This window comes from Monodelphis domestica, chromosome 2 (genome assembly GCF_027887165.1).
Source record: "Monodelphis domestica isolate mMonDom1 chromosome 2, mMonDom1.pri, whole genome shotgun sequence".
Taxonomy (NCBI): domain Eukaryota; kingdom Metazoa; phylum Chordata; class Mammalia; order Didelphimorphia; family Didelphidae; genus Monodelphis; species Monodelphis domestica.
The window spans coordinates 253,337,103-253,360,467 of NC_077228.1; the positions used below are offsets into that span (position 1 = coordinate 253,337,103).

Consider the following 23,365-nt stretch of genomic DNA (forward strand, 5'->3'; position numbering starts at 1 on the left):
ATAGTATCTAAGAAAAGAAGAAGACTTTGAAGATTGGGGAGGGGGAAGTGACATTTCTCTCCTTGGAGCTGTTTGTATCATATTTGTTTCAACCAAGTCTCTGAGGGAACAGAAGTTTGTGATCTTGAAGGCAACCAGAGTGGGGTTTGCCAGGGAGATGAGAGAGGGAAATCAATCCATCCCCTTTCTCTTTCTACTTGACTCCATTCTGCCTTTACCTCACTCTGGTTCTGACTCAGTAGGGGGAGAGTTCATTTTCTCTCACTATATTACATAAGCTGCCATTTTGACTCCACTCCTTCTAATGACTGAGACTGGTATTCTTTACACTATACCACAACACCTTTCTGTTTTACCATTTTTTTCCTTTGAGAAGACCAGATTCCATTTATATAATTTTAAATTATAACACACTTTCCAGAAATGTAAGTCAGGGTTTAATATCCAGTATTTGTGTAACAGATAGACAAAGTAACATGGTGGTAGCCTCAGGATCAAGAAAGTTTGACATATCTCTCAGGGTCCTAAGTTTATATGGAAAGCTCTTAAGTTGTAGATTTGCATTAGTATAGGAACTTTCTTCACCAAGAACTTCTTACACTGAAAATTTACTTGTTGTGAATCTTGTTAAAGATAATTAAAATATTCATTTTGCCCATGGAGGTTTTTTTTTTTTAATGCTTACCTTCTATCTTAGAATCAATTCTAAGTATCAACTCCAAGGCAGAAGATTGGGAAGGGCTAGGTAATTGGAGTTAAGTGACTTGCTTAGTGTTACATAGCTAGGAAGTGTCTGAGGTCACATTTGAACTCAGGACCTCCATCTCTTGTCCTGATTCTTTCTACTGAGTCATCTGAGTAACCTTGGAAGCAGTTTAAAAAAATTATTCTTATTGTCATGTAAAACACACTTCTGTGTTAATCATTGTTGGAAGAGCACACTCATACAAAACCAAAACCCCAAAACAAAACCATAAATGCAGTGATGTGAAAGATGACAACCCAACAGTTCTTTCTCTGGGGGTAGATAACATTCTCAATCATAAGTTTTTCAGGATTGCTGAGAGTAACCAAGTTTTCACATATAATCGTCCAATATTTTTGTTATTGTGTACAATGTTCTCCCCAGCTCTGCTTATTTCACTCTGCATCAGATATTTCCAGCTTTTTCTGAAATCATCTTGCTTATAAATTCTTTTTTTTTTAAACCCTTACCTTCTGTCTTGGAATCAATACTGGGTAGTGGTAAGGGCTAGGCAATGGGGGTTAAGTGACTTGCCCAGGGTCACACAGCTGGAAAGTGTCTGAAGCCAGATTTGAAACTAGGACCTCCCATCTCTAGGCCTGGCTCTCAATCCACTCAGCTACCCAGCTGCCCCCTTGCTTATAAATTCTGAAATCACAATAGTATTCCATCACCAAATGTACCACAATTTGTTCAACCATTCCCCAATTGATAGACATTCCCTCATTTTCCAATTCTTTGCTAGTTCAAAAAGAGCATCTATCTTATTTTTGTACAAGTAGGCGCTTTCCTCATTTTTATTATCTCTTTGGGATATAGACCAAGGAGTAACATTACCAGATTAAAGGGTATGCACAATTTATAGCCCTTTGAGCAAAGTTCCAAATTGTGCTCCAGAATCTTTGGATCAGTTCACAATTCCACCAACAAAGCATTAGTGTCCAAATTTTGCCACATCCTCTCCAACATTTACCATTTTCCTTTATTGCCATATTGATCAATCTGATAGGTGTGGGGTGCTTTGCAGGTTGTTTTTAAAGTTTTTAAAGTTGTTTTCTTTACAGGGATGTGAGACAAAAAATTCAGCACACAATTGGTCAAGCTTTTGATATCAACATTTCATCCATGTATCTGACAAAGCCTACCTTTTTCTCCCGGATAAACAGCACAGAGGCCAAGACAACTCATGATGAATATTGGCATCCTCATATTGATAAGGTGAGGTCTATATGTGTGTGTAGGAAATTTTCATGTGTTTCCTTTGAATATGTCATTGGTTTAATTATCTGCATATAACATGTAGAAATAGTTCTTTGATATTTTGTGAAATATATCAAAGCAGGATTTTATTGTAGGTTAATGGGAAACTTCCTTATTGTGGTTGTTAGTTCTTTTCTATATATCTGTTACTTCTCAATATTTCAGAATTTTATCTCCTACAATTTAGGTATTTATTCTAGATTCCCATATTAGCAAAAGGAGCAAATAGATTATGCCCATTAATGAAATACTTATTGGATGTAGCAGTATATTACTGAATTAAATTCAATGAGGCATACAAAGAAGTACTTATCATGTCTGCCTTGGAATTTGTGTTCTAGTGTGGGAGAAAAAAATATATATAGGTGGAAAGTCAAATAATAGTAAAAGTTTTAAATAATTATTGTGTGGAATAGAATTTTGGGGGAGCTTGTATCATTACTCTATGAGCAGACAGGAGACTTTGATAAAATCCTGGAGGCTGTAGCTTTATTTGGAGCAAAACAACAGATAGAGGAGAAGGGATGAAGAGGAAGGAGAAGGAAAAGAAAGGGGATTCTTCCCATACAAGCTGCTTGCTTGGAGCAAAAAAAATGTCCCCTCTCCTACATACAATCACAGGCTTTTATGATAATCCTGATGCAAGATTCTCCTCCTTCCCTCTGTCCAATCCCACAGAGGGAGGGATGGGGGTTGTGATATTTGAAATCCTTCAAATCCTGAGCATGTGATTTTCGACATTATGTACCCCTAAAAACCCCCATGATCAAAAAACTCATGACTATTGTAAAGGTTAAATTTAATGGTTGGATGCAGTTTTTTTTTCTTTTTGTTTTTGTTTTTTACCAAAATAGAGGGGAAACAAAGTAGAGAAATGTGAAAGGGGTTAAAGAAAATACCTACATTAGTCCTCAATCAGGAGGGCCAGTAGTGAGTAATCATGTGTCTTCCTCCAAGATGGAAGCTAGTCTCTTAGGAAACTAGGAAGGAATTGAGCCTTTTCACTCACCCAACCAAATAGTCCAGGAGTCAGAGTCTAAGTTGAAGTCAGGATCCATGCTGCAGTCTCTAATGAGTTCCCTTGAAGACTATCTCCAGAAGATACTTTCCACAAGACTCAACTTTACCAGACTGCCAGCTGAAGGATTTTGTAGCTCTTATGGTGGTTTTCTATCCCCACCCCTCTTCATAGTGGTCAATCACAGTTTCCAAAATTGTCACACCTCTCATCCTCTGAAGGTGGCAGCTCTTCTCCTAGGATTCAGACCTTTGGATTAATAGGTTTCTGAGTATGTGAACTCTTAAAAAAATTCAAAAGTTTCTGGCTGTTTGAGTTAGAAAAAAGGATGGAGCTCTTCCAAATATCTTGCTGGCTTTTCACCTCTAAAGGTGTTAACTTTCCTCCTAGAAGTAAGAGTTTGTGAACTTCCCTTACTATAGGGTTAAGTATGGGTGCATTCACTTTTGTTGATTAATTAAAAAATAGACAAAAGAGAGTTAGTCCTGTCTTCAGCCTAGTGAGGTACTAAGTAAGGGTACTTAAATTATTGTTATTTCAAAGTGTTAACTCCAAGTAGGCAAAGAGAACAAAGGATTCCCTTTTCACAAGTGCAAACTCAGAATAGATAAAGAGAAAATTGAAACGTGCTGCTCCTTCTTATCTTGCCCCTCTTCCTAGAGTTGACATCTTTTCCAGGCTCCAGATAAACTCTTCTTAAGGTTTTTGAAAATAGGTCAGGAAAACTAAAACTTTGACAGTTTTAGTCTAAGGAAAAGTAATACTTAGAAGTCCTTAAAAATTGGAATTACAAGCCAAATACTACTCTAATAATTACACACTGAATCTGATCCCACACAATCCTTCCTCTTTTAATTTCAGGGTTTGTAATTCGTAACTGCCTCAGTTTCCCCTATAGTGAACAACTAATAACATTGATTAAGCATAATGGATATTCTTCATCTTCATCTTCATAAATCATCTTCTGACAGCCAGAGATAGATCTTCTCAGGAAACTTGCTCCCTCTGCTCCAGGTTGCTTGCAGAAACTCTGCAGGGGAGGGTCCTCCTACTGACAAGAATTCTTTTGCAAAGCATGCATTTTATGAAATAAATCCATCTACTTCAGGTTCTGTAGGAGATATAGAAATTCCTGGGGCCCTGATCCTTAGTTTAAAGTTTTGGCTTCTCATAACTACTTCTATCCATTTCTATGGAATCTTAATTACAGTCTCTATTTATTGCCTTGTTTGTTTGGAAAATGGAAACTTTCCATCTTACAATTTGCATCCTGTGTTGATTGTAGGGATTTGTCACAAAAGAAGAGGCAGGGGAAAAGATCTTTAACTGTCCTCATGGTTCTTTTGAGGACAAAGAATAAGTCTGATTTCATATACAGGTTAGAGCTATCACTGGCTCATGCCATAACTGTTTTACTCAGAGACCATCAGAATCCAGCATATCTTATGAAGTCAAAAGGATCCTAAATCAGTTTCAGACTGAGATCGTTCTCTCAACTTCCCATAAGGACCTTCACTTGTCCCCTGAGTATCTTCTTGTTCTCTTCCAATGGTTCAATTATCAGACTTGAATTCCAAGCTCACAGTTAATACTAAGTGTGATTCCCATAAATCTTTTGTCTTAAATGGCAAAAATCCTACTCCATGATTTGATTGGATTTTGCTGTGATTAATTTTAATATTGATGTATATGATTTTTAAAAATCACAAATGATTCTGAAATATAACTGTGGAATTCTGTGAGATGTCTGTAAAGTGATTCAGTGTTGAAAATTGTCTATCAGTTTTATAAGATTCCAGATAGGTTTGATTCTCTACAAAACTTAATGATGAGAGAACTGTTAGTTCTCCCTGAGATTTGAAATGAACAATGATTAGAGATTCTTTTGCACTTGATTTAGTAACTCTACATTAACTATTTTTTTCCCCTTTGCTAGAAATCAGGACTCTCCTAGCATCTTCAAAGCTTGGTTGAATGCATATAATTTACAGGTTCGAGCTGACCAGGCCTCTGGAAAGCAGTGTCTATGCATTAGAGCCTCTTTGCTTTCCTCAATTGGAGCATATTCCTTCCTTCTTTTTCCATCTAAGACTCTAAGGACTCATTTGTACATAAGTTTACTTCCCCAGGTAGGGGAACTCTTGCAAATTCTTTCTCATGTTATACTTCTGTCTCAGTTTCCCTTTGCTTTTTATGATTTTCTTTCCCAGTTCCCCACAAAAACTTTTCAGTGTTCAAATTGTAATCTGATATCAAAACTAAGTCATCTTTCACTAACAAGATGGCCTCATACTTCAATATCTCTGAGTCTTCAGTCTCTGTAAGAGAGAGTATCTCCTGCTCTCTGTTGTTTGTAACAATTCTCTTTCAAGTAGTCAATTTTTTCCATAGCTATCACATATAGCCTCTGGAGGCCTTCCAAATTGATTGCTCCATTCTTCCTTTCTAGGAATCTGCCCATTCTTGGTCTAAGTTTTCTGGAAGAACTCTTTTAATGAGCTATTCACCCAATCTTCCATTTTTCAGAGCTTTCTACTACTATCTGGCCAAGGATTAGCAGTTATCTATAAGCAGGAATTTAAAAAAATCAGTGGAGATTTCATACTCCTGTTTGACTTCATTCAAGTCTTGATTATGGGACACATCTGTTCTTATGCCCTGAACAATATCCTCCAGAGGGACTGGAGTATTCTGTTTTTGAGAGGAGCATTCCTGCTCATCCTTTCTCTCTGCTTGTGAGAGAACAGGTCTTATGCTCTCTCTCTCTCTAATTTAGGGCATCTCCTTTTAATATGCCCCTCTCCCCACAGTAGTAGCATATTAAGGGAGCTCTTACTTTCTCTAGGGACTTTCTGTTCCCTTCATCTTTCTCTTTCTTTCAGAAGAGTATACCTCTCCTGACTTGTCTTTCTTTCCTGGCTTCCTCTTTCTCTTTATATCTAAGTTTGGCATACTCATTTGGTATCACTTCTCTGGTGATTTGAATAAGGATTTTGGCTCTGCTGTTATCTTCCTTTTCTTCTCTCCTGACATATAATATCTGAGTTTGCTGAAGTAATTTGTCAAGAGGTTTCATCATCCATTCTTCTATGCTGCTGAGCTTTTTACATATATCTAGCATGAAATCGTGACAAAAATGCTCCTTAAGAGATTTTGTCCACCAGGCTCAATCAGGCCCATTCCAGAATACTTGATAAATCCCTTTCTTAATCTATGTACAAACTCATTTGGAGTCTCATCTTTTCTCTGTTTGGTCTCATATATATTCTGACTTTGAGGTACTGCTGTCCTTATCCCTTGGATAATCATTTTTCTAAAATCTCTCATATTAATTCGGTGGATGGGGTTATTGTTTTCCCATCTGGGATCTGTTATTGGGTATTTGACCTTGTCCTTGGGACCTCCTTTCCCTTGTGGGTATTCATGGTCCCATGCTTTCATAGCTGCTCTTTCATAGAGCTTCATAGAGCTCTTTCATAGCTCAGTAGGAGGGCTGATGAAACTATAGATCCCACAGGAGAGACACTGGTACTGGATCTGACTATATTTGGGGTGCCAGTGTTGGTACAGGAGGAACAGGAGGAACTAAATATGGTGGGGGAGAGACTCAAATGAATCCCAAGTCTTCTCTACTTCATCCCATGATTCCTTTTCCTTCTCTGCTATAGTAACTGTACAGCCAGTTTCCTTCTGCCCTTTTTCTCATCATAAAAGTTTCTACATCTGGTAGCCATAGTGCAGCATAAGCTTTTTTTCTCATCATTTTTTAAATTTCTCTGGGTTAACAGTCAAATATAAGCTTCCACAAACAGAATTATCATTGGATCTCAATTTTGGCCACAGGGTAGGTGTCTGTGTTGTAGTGAAAATTTCACCTTTGAAGATTGTTATAATATTAAAACTATGGCCGCCAAGGAATTTACTTATGAAATTCCTAAAATGAAACACTCAAGTCAGAATGGAATTTATGGTGGTTTAATCACAATGGGAGTAAGAAAAGGGAGTGGGAGAGAAGGAGAGAGGACAAAAGGGAAAGGGGTTACTCAACTTCTGGCAGGGAGCCAGAGGGAGTTTAGGCCCAAAAGGCCAAGATAGAGAAGGAATCAGTCCTTGACTCACGTGACCGATCTGAAGGGAAGCTGTCTGCGGGCCTCCACCTTGCTCAAGCTTCTAGCACGAACTGGCGTCTAGCCCTGTCCACAGGAAGTGAGCGAATTCCAGAGGCTGCTTTCTCCGTCACTTCCTGTGCCTCACAAGTGCTCAGGCTTGGCTTAGGACAGCGCAGGTGGGCAGTTAGTTATTTCTGATTTGTCATTGACTTTGTCATGCCCGTGTAGTGTGGGTGTGCACAATTTTGGGTGCTAGACCAAGTGAGATGGAGGTTTTAAAATTCAGTGTGTCAATTTCTAGCTCTGACCACTGAAAACAATGGTATTCTATATGTATATATGTTTGTCAAAATTTTCATATCTAGGGGAAGCTTTCCAAGCTTTTAATTTTGTTCCTTAAGGACTATCCCTAGGAATCCTGGCTACTTCTCTCCTACCTTGGTTGATTTCTTCTATGTGGACTTTTGCTGCCCTTTCTTATGAACTGATGATTTTTGTCCCACATCTTTTTCTTGGAATTTCTAATCTTTGCTCTCTAGCCATAGCTCAGCTTGGTCCACTGCCTTATTTCTTACTGTTCTCTCTGCTGTCTTCAAAAATAAAATGTCTTCTTTTTTCTTTCCTCCTTGTTAAGAATTTTAGTATCTTACTTCCCTGTCTTCAACTGACTAATTCTTCCTCAATGTTCAAGGCTGCTTACAGGTCTCAAGACTAGCTCAGGGGATCTCTTACAATCACTAATCTTCCCAAGTGCCTTGGAACAAAGAGTTCCTGTATTTATACAAACAGCTCAAAATCTGCTGTACTACAACCTTGTGATTAGCTCAAATCTAGTAATTATTGATCACCATCCACTGCTATCTTAGCTCAGATGAATACTCTTTTTCTAGATTACAACCCGCTAACCAGCTCATGTGTAGCTTTAAGCTAACTTGTATCTATAAAGGAAACTGGGGGTTGTGGAGGGGGTACTTCTACTTTCTACCCTGAAAACCGCCCTTCAGCATGACCACATTCTGGCTCCTGACAAGATCCCAGCTCAAATTAACTAATTATACTTGCTAGGTCTCTCTATTCTTGGTGTTTGAAGTCGAGAGATTTCCCCTTTCCAGCCTGGAAGTTCAACTTTATTCTCTTCTTGTTCCACATAGCCTCATTATTTCTACTATCATCTTAAGCTTCCTAATTAGAAATCCCCTTTCTCCTGACTTGTCTTTCTCTCTAACTTATCTCTTTTTTTTTTATTTAAGCCACACACATACACAAGTATTGCACTGCTTTCTACTCAGCTGCTTTTCTCTGACCTCCATTCACACAAGCTTAAAAAAAGTGGATTGTGCCTTCCCACTGTCCCTTACACAAACAATGGTCTCCATGGATGTTGGCTCAAATCTTTTCTCTTTCATTTATCAGTCCTTATCTATTCCCTTGCTTGAAGGGTTTTTTAGAAGCATACAAAAGGTCTCAGATTTGCCCAGATGGGTATACTGAGGCATTTCTATCATTCTAGAATCTTGGGTGGGCCCCTATCTGTGTGGAGTGGAATTTTGGGGGAGCTTGCACCCCCAGAAATCACTCTAATGAGCAGACAGGAGACTTTGATAAGATGCTGGAGGTTGCAGCTTTATTTGGAGAAAAATAGCAGACAGAAGGGAAGGGGAGAAGGGAAGGAAAAGGGATTCTGCCCATATAAGCTGCTTACTTGGGGCAAAAATGTCCTCTCTCTTTCTATGTACAATCACAGGCTTTTATAATAATTCTGATGCAAGATTCTCTTCCTTCCCTCTGTCCAGTCCTATACAGGGGCAGGGGTTGTGACATTTCAAATCTTGAATGTGTGATTTTCAACATTATGTACCCCTAAAGACTTCCATGATCAAAAAACCCATGACTATCTTGGGATTTTCAGCCTAGGACAGTAAAGATACAATTGAGAAAAGATGTATACAGGTGGAAAGTCAAATAATAGTAAAAGTTTTAAATAATAATGAATGTGTACATAAATGAATGAATTGCCAGTACTAGATATAGAATTATATAATTTTAGAGTTAGAGTAGCTATGAGTAATCCTTATAGAGCATGTCCAAGTGGTTATTTAGCCTTCTCTTTCAAATAAAATGTGGATGCCAGTGAAGGCAGTTCAGTGACTGAGAATAATGACAGATGGACACAGAGCATTTTAGTCCAATAGCTCATTTGTATGTGAACTCAGAATTTTCAAGGTTATAACTGAGCAACTGCAAATCAAATAACTATTTGGAGAATATGGGGAGTTTATTCAGAGTATCTAAAGACTTATGGGGTCATATTTGGCAGAAAAATGGATCTTTTGAGATTCCTTTCATAAATTAGAGATAAATCACTTCTTATGAGAAGGTAATGATTTGAGACATTAAAAATAAACATGAGCCAGCAACAGAAGAAGCTACAGGAGAGACAGAGATGTCCAAATAGATGATAGAAGAACTGGAGAGAAATCTGAATATTGGAGGAATCAGTGACAAAAAACCCAGCAGGCAACAAGAGAAACTGTTTATAGAAGACAAACTACTGACAGGACCAGAATTAACAGAGAAATCTGCAATTTCTAGTTCTCTAAAAGAGAATGAGTGGAGTACTGGCTATTGTTTTCTGGCCCCATCTATAGACCAAGAGAAAGTAAACCTCCCTGGGGTTCCTATGCTTTGTTGTTTAGTCCTTTCAGTTGCTGTGTAGAACTCTTTGTGACCCCATGTGGGGTTTTCTTGGCAAAAAGTTTGTAAAAGAGAAATGGGGGTGTGTGGAGTGGGTTCTTGGGTGTGTGTGCACCCTTCTCTCCATCACTCAAATGAACAGACAGGAACCTTGATAGAATGCAGATAGAATCTGTTTTTTATTGCAGCTTCATGGCAGGGAAGTGAGGGGAAGGGAACAGAAATGGATACTGCTTTAAAAACCTAAGTGCTCAGGTTTAGGACAAAATCTCTCTCTCTTTCTTTGTATAAGCACAGGCTTTTTGTAATAATATTGATGCAAGATTCCCCTCCCTGCTCATCCAACCCCTGTTTGAGTGTGTGTGTGTATGGGGGCTGCCGCTTTGACATTCACATCCTTGAGCATGTGATTTTCAACATTACGTACCCCTAAAAACCCCCATGATCAAAAACTCGTGACTATCATTTGATTTTCAGCCTGGAATAGTAAAGATACATTTGAAACTCCTGCTCCTTCCTCCTTCAGTTTATCTTGCCCCTCTTCCTAGAGTTGGCATCCATCCTTCCCAGACTATAGATAACCTTTTCTTAAGGTTTTAAAAATAGGTCAAGAAAACTAAAAGTCCTTATTTGGGTGTGTGTGTGGGTGCAGATTTGTTCTAAGGAATAGTAATACTAAGAGGTCTTGAAAATTGGGGTTACAAACCAAATGATACTCTGAAAATTACTTAATCTCATCCCACACAGTCTTTCAATTTTAATTTTAGGATTACATAATTGTCACCTGCCTCATTTTCCTCTATGCAAAAATAATAATAATGAGCAACATTGATTAAGCATAATTGGACATTCTTCATCTTTATCCTCATATTCAGAAATCATCTTCTGACAGCCAGGGATAGATCTTCTCAGGAAACTTGCTCCCTCTGATCTAGGTTGTTTACAGAATCTCTGGGGATCCTCCTACCAACAAAAAAATCTTTTGCAAAGCAAACATTTCATGAAATAAATCCAGATTCTGTAGGATATACAGAAATTACTGGGCCCTAATCCTTAGTCTAAAGTTCAGATTCTACTCATAGCTAAAATTGGAAATTTCCTTCTCATAATTATGTTTACCTATTTCTATGGAATCTTAATTATGGATTATCAATAATCTCACTTGTCTAAAGCTATTACTTAATAAATTCTAATTTACCACTACTAATCTACTTGTTTGTTTGGAAAATTGAAACTTTCTCTGCACAATTTGCATTCTCTGTTGATCATAGGAGTTTGTCATAAAAGAAAAGGCAGGGAAAAGATCTTTAATTGTCCTTATGGTTTTTTTTTCAAGGAAATAGAGTGAGTGTCTTAACACTGTCTGATTTCACCTACAGGCCAGAGCTATCATGAGCCGAGTACCTCACCACTTTCTTCCAATGATGGTTCAATTATCAGATAGCCATACTTCAATTCCAAGCTCACAGTAATATTAGGTACGATTCCTATAAACCTTTTTCCTTAAATGGCAAAAAAAAATCTATTCATTACAGTTTAGAAAAAAAATTTGTTCTTTTGGTGGTCCAATTTCATTCTTCTTTAAAATCCATAATCCAAACAAGCTTTTTGTCTTACTTATTCTAATAACTTCTGAAAATTTTATTTCAAATTTATCTAAAAATGTAACTTTCTTAATAGTAAATGCCAACTTTGTATCTTCTCTAGCTGCCTACTGTGGTTTTCAAAAGACTTTCTTTCCTTTATCATGAATCTTATTAAAAATAGTTTGTCCCTACCTATTAAAATAAATTCACTTCTCTGAGAATAGTCAGTGCCCTGATGCTTGTCTCTCCTTCTTGGAAAGAGGGGGAGATGAATTAGTAAATTGCTTAAATTCACTTAATCTCTAAACATCCACTCCCCCCCCCCAAATCTCTGCTTCGTGCAGAATCAAAGCTCTCCATTTTCCTTCTGATGCCTCTTAAATGTCCTACATATATTGTTCATACATGTCTGTCTTCTGGCTCTCATAAAGAGGCCCCATATTCTAAATAAGGTCTCCTATACCTTATGTCTTTCATATGCTTACACTTACACAGCGACTTACTGCTGCCATCACTAAACTTAACCTCCACCAGGTATTTTGTTACCTGTTATTAGTGGCTCAGAAGAGCCCTGGTTATCATTCTTTTTATCAATTGTATCATTCACATATATCAATTACATATGTACATTTTTGTACAGTTATCTTATCCAATTCACATAAAAAATTAAATTTGTTCACAATACAAATTCATAAACCATTTGTGGTTCAACAAAATTACATTTTAACAAATTGCATTTAAACACATTTACACTCAACTCATGAAATTATTCTTGCCCTCAAGGTACATACTTTGGTAACAATCTATATATCCCAATCAGTTACAAATTCAGAAATTCTTTAGCAACAATTCCAATCTCTTTATATGTGTTCCATTTCAATTTACAACTTCTTCCCCAGTGTTCATTACATCTTCACTTATTGCTTATTTTAACAACACATGCATATTAAAATAACATCTTCACATTCTCATTTGTAAATCCTAAATTTTTATATCATACCAAATCTTAATATTATATCATATCTTTTTCTAATAAGGTAGTATTGAATTCTTATACACTTCACATTCATCTTATTGAACTCTGATATTCTACAGCTAGGACATATTAGGAGTTTGCTTTTCACCTGCTATTTTAAAGCAAAAACCCTTTTCTGCCAATTAGGCTGGTCCCCTTTACATTGATTAAGGAAAACATTATATTTCCAATTTCAATTGACTCAAATAACAAACCTTTTAGGTTATGTTCAAACATTCAAATCTCTAATCATTGTTCATCTTAAATCTCAATAAGAATAGACAATTTTCTCATCATAAGACTGGTACAGAATAAAACTTCTGGAATCTTATTAACTGATAGACAATTTTTAACATTGAATCATTTTACATTCATTTCAATCAATTTCACAAATACATTTCAGAATAATTTTCAAAACCACATATATCAATATTAAATTAACACCATCTAAGAAAATACACTACCTTCTCTTCAAATTTTCTTCTTCCCATTCAGTGGCCAACTGAAGAGGGAAAGGGAAAAATATTGAACAGATCTTTTTCTGCCTCTTTCTTTTACAAAAGAGAGGGCAAAGTTCCTTTTCCACTTAGTTAAATGATCTTAATGTTTAAAAGGCCCCAAAATTCACATTGAAGTATTTCTTTTTGAATCTCTCAAACACATTTTCTGATCTGTCAACTCCCTCATTTTCTGGAATAATAAAAGGCATGAGAGACAAAATTACCTCAAAATCACATATAGGTTTCTTCCCAAACCTCCCCAGTGCACACTGTGTACAAGGGAATGACCAGAAGCAAAGAAAAATTGAATTCTGAAGAAATGCCTCAGAAGATGAGCAGATGGAACCCCACAAGACCTGGGGGGGATGGGATGAAATTCCAGCTAGGCTCAAAAGCAGTTGGAGGAAAAACCAGGGTTCTTCTTGTCTTGGACTCTTTAACCTTTACAGGAACTTAATACCTTTTTGTATTAGATCTAAAAATAAAACTAGCTTAAGGTTCTAGCTTTACTATAAGGTATGAGTTGGGGACTTTCATTGTTCAATCAGGAGTTTACAACTTTATATTCCCCTAAGGTACTGTCTGAGTAGGGTGGAGTAATTTTAAAAGTTCCCAAGACATCCCTGATTAAGTATCTCCATTGTTACAATAGGAGAATAGCTTAACCAAATCTTCTAAGGTACAGTCTGAGCAAATTTTAATATTCACAGTACTCTGGCAGGTCCTGGCTCAAGTGTATGTGATCTTTATGGATGTCCTTCAAACTTTAACCCAACTTAAGAAGATCTTTAGATTTGTGGTTCCCCTTAAGGCAGAAAAGATATTGGCTATTGACAACAACCTTGAAAGCATGATTAACGCCGTGTTTGAGCAATTGATTAAGGAAAAAGGGTTAGATCAGGTTATGGGCAAGGACAATGGACAAACTGAGAATGTACCTAAGAAAATGGAGATGAAACTGAGAACAAACCTGACTGTGAACCTGAAAAACTCTGTTCACTAAAAGAGGTCACTCAATTGTCCAGTAATGCTGGTGTGATACACTCCAAAGCCCATAGACAATTCTTAACACAGGAACTTGAATCCATAAAGTGCTGTTTCCCAAAATTTGTAGAAAATCCTTTCAAATCTCAAAAGGTGTTGAAACAGGCTTTCAGGATCTTTGATCCTGATTTTGAAGATGTCAAGTTCCTACCATCAAAACTGTTCAGCCCCCATGAACAGAGGCAATTCCTGGAAAAAGACAAGATTTGACAGCAATTTGACTAGTTAGCCAACTGTAGAACAAAGGGTAGATATGGACTTTGCTAACCCTACTTGCATGTCCTACCTAATAAAATGCAGGGAGGATTTGCTACAGGCCATAAAACAATGCTGTTCAAAACCGAATGCATGGGAAAGACAAGATCTTGCAGAATAAAGGGAAACATGCTACTACATACATAGACCATCTGTCAGAGATGGCAGATTCAATCTTAGGTCTAGAAGCTGATAGTGAGGAATCTGCTGGCCATGTCCGTAGACAATTTCTAAGTGGTTGCACACGTCATTTAAAAACTTTCAAACACTATTTCCCCAAGTATGATTCGGTCTCTCTGTTAGAACTGTGTGAGTCAGCAAGTTACTTGCATGAGAATAATTCAGAACAAAGTAAGCAAGTTCAGGACCTAAAAGAAAAATTAGAAATGACAGAAAATAATCTTAAACAAAAGGAGATTGAAGAAATCAAAAGACTGAACACAAAAGACTTACACAACATCTAGTTACAAGAAACCTGGTTACAAGGAAAAACCAGTGCAAAGAGAAAGTAGGGAATGTTTCTTTTATCACAGGAAAGGTCACTTGATTAGGAATTGTTTTTTAAAGAAGAAACATGAGATTAATAACAAGAACACACAAAATATAATGAATCTTAAAACTGCTCAGACTCTATCTTATAAGATTTGGTTAAGCTATTCCCCATTTTAAACAATGCAGGTACTTGGTCAGGAATGTATTGAGAACTTTAAAATTACTCCACCCATACTTAGACAGTGCCTTAGGGGAAGATAAAGTTGTAAACTCCTTACTGAACAATGAAAAGTCCCCAACTCATACTTATAGTGAAGCTAAAACCTTAAGCTAGGTCTATTTTTAGATCTAATACAAAAGGGTGCTAAGTACCTATAAAGGTTAAATTAATCACTAAAAGGTCAAGCAACTTACAAAGGGCAAGCTTAGCAAGAGGTGTGAAGTTTTAGTCTACTCAGGGAAGGGGATAACAAAAGAAGATGTGAATTAAGAATGGACAGTCCTGTGGAAAACGTCTACTGTGATTGGTAGATGTGAAAATTTAGGGGAGGTGACATAAGAGAAATTTCTCTTTAAAAGGAGCTGTCTGAACCCAGTTCAAGGAGTTCAAGGGGTTGGAGTTTTTGGAGTTAGTGTGGAGGATCTGGCTCTCTGAACTTAGGGAGTTGAGTTTGGAAGCTGAATTGGAGGGTCTCTCTGAACACTAGAGTTTTGCTTGGAATGACCTTGTGGTGAGTGATTAAAGACTGACTAGTCTCTCTTAAGGCTAAAGGAATTCAAGACACTAAAATTATTTTTATAGTTTTGGCAATTCACAGTCTTGAAACCATATTTTCGTGGTCACAATACACAAACTAGGTACAAGAAGTCCACTTGTTCACATTGCAAATTAAAGTCCTCACAGCAAGCCCCAGACTTGCATGAGATGCAAAAGGCAATTAACTCCGGAGCTAAACCTAAATACTCTGATATGGTTAGGAAAGAGTTATGAAGCCAGGCCCATAAGATATATAGTGTGACTAATGAAGATAGAAGAAATAGTGAGAATCAGGCTGTAGTTGGAAATAGAAAAAAGTTGGGAAATAGTGAAAATTCAGTGCAAGAAAGTGAATCTGTGAATGATAGTACATGCATTAAAGCAAGAGAAAGGCAGAGACAGATAAAGAGATAGAAATAGAAATACAAGGAATTATTTCAGAAATTGCAACTGAGATAAGAGACTTTGAAAAGAGCTGTATAGTAACCACACAGGAAAGAAGTCTTAAGGAAATCGAATCTTCCTTAGAGAACTTTTTCCAGTGTAGGGTGGATAATGAGATTGAATTATGCAATAGAAAGAGAATGAATAAGTCAGAAGAACTCAAGCAAAAGTTTGTGACAGATACAGAGACACATAATTTCAATTCCCTAAAGGTTACTGTTGCTAAAGATAACAATGCTCTAAAACCATTCACAGATGACCTCCCACCAAACCTAGTTAATTCTATAAATAGCTTTATGGCACAGGTACCCTTAGAAAATACATCTGATTTCAATCCAGGAGCTGAAACTTTCCATTCAACAATGAGTGATATAGATAAGGAAAAATTAACTGAAAATGAAGCTGAAATTACTTTTGAAAATAATTATCTTATTCAAAGTAATGGAGGTCTAATGACAGTTAAATTTGAAGAGGCGTATAGAATGGAGTTCTTACCAACTGAAAAAAACTACCATGGTTTCAAAAGACAGGCTTGAAGCCAACATTCTAAGGGGCAAAGGGGTATCCAGACAAAGCAACTGCTGTGATTTAGGTTCATGTTCCATTGAATATACAACCTCTAATGTAGACTTCATAGGAAATGAATCAAATCAAGAAGAATTAGCTGCAACACACATACAACTGGCAGAGAGTAGCAAAGAAATGGACACTGATTCAGTGGTTATGAACATCTTAGCTACAAAGCCAGAAACACATGTTTGTATTGTGAGACAGTATGAAGGCACACATCCTGGTGCAGGGGGACATGCCAACTTATTCCCAGAAGAAAATAATAGAATAGAGGGAAATATTCCTATTCTACACAGTCAAATGAGAATGAAGATAAACATAAACCTCAGAATACTGGTAGAGTAGGATCTATGAATTTTAACAATATAGCAGATTTGCATGATCCCATACCATCAAGTTCACCAATTCAAAATGAAATTCTAAAGCTTAGTAGTGAGAAACACACTGAAACTGATTTGAGAAACACAAAAGCTGGTGACATAGACTTAGATCAAAATGCAAAGCCAGAGTTATCAACATCTGACAAAACTTTACATTGCATTGAGCAAAATCCAAAGAACATAGTGATTGGATTTAGTGAATCAGATTCAGTGAATCTGAAGGAATACCAGAAGGTGTGATAATAATGGATGAAGATGATTTAGAACAAATGCCTTATCAATTTTTAAAGCTTCCCAGCCAGCGAGAAGCTTTATGGTAGGAAAATAGAAACAGGATAGAAGTTTTTGAATCCCGCGAAGGGCGTGAAAGAGCCGACCTTTGAGATATGAATAATGAGTCAGTAATCAATTATTATTAATATTCAGGAGCCACAGCCATGCTCTGACCACTGGATGTTACTTTTAAGGCTATTCCCATCCAGTGATCCCAATTTAACACTGCACTGGTCAGAGGATAATACTAGCTCAGTAGGGAGAGAGATTAGAGACTGAAAGAATTAGACAATGCTAGGTATTAGCAGAGGAAAAGAAAGAGAGACAGAGAGAGAGACCTGACTGAAGGGCCAGGCCTCAGGAAAGAAAAAGAGGAGAGAGAAAGGGGAGAAGTTAGTCTGTAGGGCAAACCTGTCGATGTCCTCAAAGTGGAGGGAGCTGGCTGTGTTTCTCCGTTTTATTCTCTTTGATATGCAAATGAACTCAATACATATTGATAAGTTACATGATGCCTCAATACATATAGATAGATGAGTTACATAGTGTATTGCCATTGGATAATTGCAAATTATGACAAGGTGAAGGTGGGGTTATTATCCTCAGGTGAATGAGACAAAGGGAAGCAAGGTTTTGCGCCCTAACTTCAGCCACGCTGGGAATAGAGTTCATTGCCATGCACAGAATGGTCATGTGCTCACTCACAATCCTTGTCTCTCCACAATACCTATGGGCTGGACTGCTACAATTTTATAAGCTTTATGAAGAGGTAGTTGAAGAAGGGGATGTGTGGGACACAAGTGAGAAGACTGAATACCTGGAACCAGTACAAACTAAATCTTATCAAGAGTATGAGGAGGAATTATTCTTTGGGCACAGAACAAGTTGCATACCATTAGAAGAAATTTATGCAAACTTAGGGGTTGATAATGAATATGACTTTATAGATAAGTTGAATTACATGGAATGTACAGATACAGATTTTGAATGGGAAGGAGAATATGAAAGAACATATTGAGAACTGGAGGAGAGATAGATACACAATTTCACTTCTATTCTCTAACTTCATAAATATGACAAGTACCATTCATGCTGTAACAGTGAAACTTAGGTTAGTTGTAGTTCCATAGGGCAGCATACTACATAAAACCTTATGAGAATGAAGACTGGCCTAAGGGTTGCATAGAAAATATGTTATTCTAGCAAAAGAAAAACTAGTAAGTAATTCAACAAGAACACTCCTAAACTTGTAGCATAAAACTTCAACGTCATAACTAGGACAGATACAAACATCTAGAATGCTAGAGAAGCATAGATTCACATTGGATGGATTTGTTATCAAAGACTTTAACAGCAAGTTGTAGATTGAGACCTGAAAGAGAAAGGTTCCATATCTTTCAACCTTCACCCCTAAAAGAGTTTCTACCGGGGGAAGGAAGAGAGATAGGGTATACCATGAAGATGTTACTTCTTATCTTCAGACACCTCAATAGACACAACAATGTGATCATGTCATCAGTGAAGGTACATACAGATAACATATGAAAAGAAAACATCCTAGTTATGAAAAGCAATATGAATAGCCGAAGAAGAAATCAATAACAGTCCTTGTAAATGAAAGCCTACTAAAAACAAAGGAAAGCACTAGAGAGTACTTGCCACCAGAATACAAATAAGAGAGCACTGCACATGTTGATATGATAAAAGGATAGCACCCCTGAAGAAATGTAGCCAGTAACACAGACAAAAAGAGAAATATACACTTAAAAGACTAGTAGACATAAGAAGAAAGCCTCTATATAATTTTCATATGATGTCTCTGCCGGCCAACCATAGTTACAGAAGAGAAACAAGGTTATTGCAAATGAATGCATAATTTTCTAAATTCTATCTCCAAGAAATAAATACAGTAACTATCCAAGAAATACATATAATAACCATCCAAGAAATAATTATAGTAAACATTCAATAAATCTCCTAGTAAAAGGTGAAACAACAAGACTTAGCAAATTTCAAATCATTATTTTCCTTCTTCTTTTTCTGTTGTTTGCTCAAATTCACCCCTTCTTTACTCCCCTTATTTGTCTGTGCTCTTGTTCCTCTCATTTTTTTGTTTTTTGGGGACTTCTATCAGTCTCCCCTCTTGGAGCTTTAACAGAAGATCTCTTGGTGTAGTCTCTGGGGGAGGGTTGTTGGGGGTTTGAGCTTCCCTGTCTTCTGGAGGCTTTTGATTGGCTTAAAGTCCAGCAGTCAATGAGGATGGGTGGGGAGCCTGGGCTTCCCTGTGTTCTGGAGACTTTTGATGGGATTGAGTTCAGCTTGGTTGGTCTGAGTTTGCTCTGAGTTTTAAACTTCCTGGACAGCTGGAGCAAATATGGAGGATCTCCAAAGCTCTGGCCAGGCTGCCAGGTTTATGCTCCTTCTAGGTTGCCCTCTTGACTCTGCATCTAGGTTTCTGTTTTTTCAGAAGACCCTGCTCTCTAAGGGGGGGAGGGGTCGTGGCTTCCCTGGGCTCTGAGGACTCCTGATGGGATTAAGTTCAGCTGGTTTGGGCCGAATGAGCCCTGAAGCAAAAAACCTCCTCCTCCACAATCTGTGTTGAATGCCCGGAGACTGGCCCAGGTTACTTTCAAGGTAAGTTCTTCAGAGCAACCCCTTTGCAGGCCCTGAGGTTTCTGTCCTTTCAGTAGCTCTGAGGGCTCCTGATGTGATTGGGTTCAGCCAATGCCCTAAAGCTGGAACCTCCCTTGAGACTCAGATGGAAGGACCCAGCCAGGGGGCTACAGGCTTCCCCCTTCTCTCTGTGTTTCCCTACTGTCTTTGTTGGGCACCCCAGAGACTGGCTCAGGTTGTTTTCAAGGTGAGTCCTTCAGAATAGCCAGCCCTGAGGCCCTTTTGCCGGCCCTGAGGTTCCTGCTGCTGCCATGGGCTCAGCACTCTGGGTTGGGGGGGATGGGTCCTGGGACCTTCCTTCTGCCTACCCCTTTGATCTGAGTGATCTAGGGTTCTGGCTTTTGGGGGGCCATACCTTTTGATCCAGGTCCAGGAGAAGGGTTCCCCAGGTCTGTCCTGTTGTTCAGCTTGAATTTTGGTGTCCTAGGAGCACTCAGTTTGAGATCAGTAAGGAAGGGTTTCCAAGGTCTGAACTTTCGCTGCTTCTAAGCCGCCATCTTGACCAGAAGTCCAAATCATTATTCTTAACAAAATCTTGAGAATGTTAGCATAATGCTCACACCCATCCATGACAAACACATGTACAGCTTACTTGCAGGCATGAAGATGTACATATGCAAATCTTACCCTCCTACACGAAGAGAACACATGTAAATCTTACTTTCAGATATGAAGATTAATAAATTCTGACAAACATTCATGAAGATTCCATCTTCCATGCATTTGTAAATTTCACTCTCACACTTGCATGCACACGTAAAAACCTGACTTGCATACATGTTCCCATGTGTTCCGGATTCCTGATTAGTCCAGTGGATCCTTATTTGAAGAACTTGTCTTCAATCAAGACTGGAAGATGAAGAGTGGCATGCTGACCAGAGAGGAAGACAGAGTTCTACAAGCAGCATAAATGGACATGGAAGGACTTTGGAACTTTGGAATTTTGGACTTTTGAACATGAATATATGTAAGAGTGCGTCATACATGGTAACATCACATATAAGCATGCACATGCTATATAGAATACACTTTAGGAAGATCTTTTATGGAATGAGTAAGTATACAACATGCATAGTTGCATGACAAAAAGATACACTGATAAAAGTCTGGGAAATTCAAACAGATAAAGATATTTCTTTTCTGCATGAGTTTGCACAGAAATTTAGAATGATGTACATATGTAAATCTGTACTAAGTACAACCTATGTACACATGTAAATATTAAGTTACTAATGAACTAATTTAATTAGAATAGTTTATTAATATTCTAACTACTAACAATAGTGGCAGCCTAGTGAATTTGTTCAAGTCTTAGGAAAGTAGAGACTGAAGTATAGAATTAGATTGTATTATGATTGTAGGTTAGCATTTGTTAGAATTAGAAGATTTTACTTAGTGAATTTATAGATATTAGTAAATAGAACAATTGCATATTCTGAATGTTAGTGAAATTGTTGGAATGATTTGAAAATTGTTATGTAATTTGTTGTTATGTAAAACCATGTTCATGTAAATCCCTTACCTAAACCATTTTCCTATAACCCATTCTTAGCTTAGCACTAGGTTGACAGAATAGCTAAAGATAAGTTAGGATTTTGTTATTTTGGGGGGGGCGTGGTAAGGGAATACTTAAGATAGCATAGAGCTGAGAATAGAGTTATATAAATAAAAGTAAGTATCATTAAAATGCAAGGTGCATTTTTTTTAGAGTAGAAAATGGGGGGTTGTGGAAAGGGCATGAAGAAAGAGAGGATTTACAAGCCAAGACAAGCATGAAAACCAAAGTAAAGGACCTGATCTGTCAATCAAGGTGAAGATTCCAAAATAGAATGTTCCCAGGAAAAGGCAACTGGGGCATGGCCAGAGGAGATGAACTGAGATTTCTTCTCTGGGGTTTCCTGTCCAAGGGAGACTGGTTTCATCTGTCCTAGGTTGAAGGACCTTTGGGAGGGCTTCTGAAATTAATCTGAGAAGAAATTTACTTTTGTCAGTGGCTTTGTGTAATTGGAAGAAGAAAGAAGAGTTAACAGTTGTCCTCTATCTCTCTGGCTGTCTCTGAGTCACAGTTGTGACTGGACTGACATTTCCCAAGCCCTCCTATTTCTCCTTGTATACTAGGGATACACCTATCCCTTTTACCTCAGTTCTCCATCCAGTTGTTCCCAATAAACCCCTTTACTTGAGAAAGAAGGAGTGAAGAATATTTCTCTGAAATCCCATAGTTCCCCTGAGTTACTTAGAAGGTGACTGACTAAGATCAGGGGAGGGGAAAAGGAGACAGAAAGGGCATGGGTGGAAACTGGGAGGTGAAGGGAGGAGAAGGGTAGGAAATATCTTGACTTATTAGCCATTAGTGATCAATAGGCAACCCCAGAATACACCAGAGTAATCCCCTCTAGCAGCATCTTTATATCTCTCATCTATCTCCATTATAACTAGGCAGCCTCAGGTTCCACTAGTATCTCTCTAGTCACTGCCAGAGTATCCATTTACTGCAACAAGAAATAGTTCCTACAGATTATTTTTTTTTTATTACAGATAGAACTGGGGGGGGGGGGGAACAAAATGGAAGCCACAATGAAGATGGAGAACAAGAACAATGCATAAGGAAAGATGGAATGATAAAAGTTTATGATTATATGAGGAATTTCAGAGTTTATAAATGTGGAAGCGGAATATTTGTGGGTAATATGTGGCAAAATCAAAGGTTTAATAATTTCTATGTGTGGTTGAGGTGGAATAGAGTGTGGGTTGTACATTGCCAGCCATGGGTAGAGATTATGGTATTTAAGTAGTTTGAGGAACTGGGTAGTTAGAGTATTTGAGTGGGCATTAAGATGAATGTTGAAATTCCCTAATATGGAAAATGGGGGAAATATTTCCAGCAAGTTTCTATGATAAAGGACTCATTTCTAGACTGTGTAGCCCATGAACTATGTATATAGAACAACTCCTACAGAAGGTAACTGTCCATATTCTGACAGTAAGAAACACATTATTCTATATTTGGAAGTTCTATCCCATAAGGATGTTAGAGAGCAGCAGGTTCAGGTTTTGGGGGGAAAAGTGGTTTTTAGGTAAGTCAGGACTAGTAAGAAATGGAAAATCTTGAACATGACTTTTGAGATTTCATTTCCATAGATAATTAGAAAATAGTCTGATTTCATCAACTTTTCTTTGGTTTACAGATAACGTATGGTTCCTTTGATTATACCTCATTGCTGTATCTCTCAGATTACATGAAAGATTTTGGTGGAGGAAGATTTGTGTTTATGGAAGAAGGTGTTAACAAGACTGTAGAACCTAGAGCTGGTAGGTCTCTTTTAAAAACTTGATAGGATACAAGATGAGTTTTGAATTTATATTGGATTTTAATAATATCTAGTCTATCTCTTTATCTTAGGGAAATACATGTAAACAGATTTTTACTTAAGACTAGATGGAGAATCTATCCTCACCTCTCCCTGCCTCTTTTTTAACATATGGAGAAGATAATATGTTTCTATAGCTCCCAGCTCAAAAATCTTCCTACTTCTTTTTCCATATGGAAAGA

General features: G+C 37.6%; 1 protein-coding gene across 4 annotated transcripts in view; it reads left to right on the top strand.

Annotated features, from left to right (window-relative positions):
- The window catches only part of OGFOD3 (2-oxoglutarate and iron dependent oxygenase domain containing 3), a 128,184-nt gene that overhangs the window by 91,807 nt on the left and 13,012 nt on the right, over positions 1 to 23,365 (top strand). For 2 of the 4 annotated variants that reach the window (XM_001374404.4, XM_007483430.3), the window contains 2 exons: positions 1,810 to 1,963; positions 23,001 to 23,124. In XM_001374404.4, the coding sequence (XP_001374441.1) occupies positions 1,810 to 1,963; positions 23,001 to 23,124 (278 nt within the window). Of the gene's footprint in view, positions 1 to 1,809; positions 1,964 to 11,205; positions 11,629 to 19,606; positions 19,623 to 23,000; positions 23,125 to 23,365 lie in introns of those variants that run through there. The other 2 variants (XM_056817494.1, XM_007483432.3) reach the window with 2 other exon arrangements.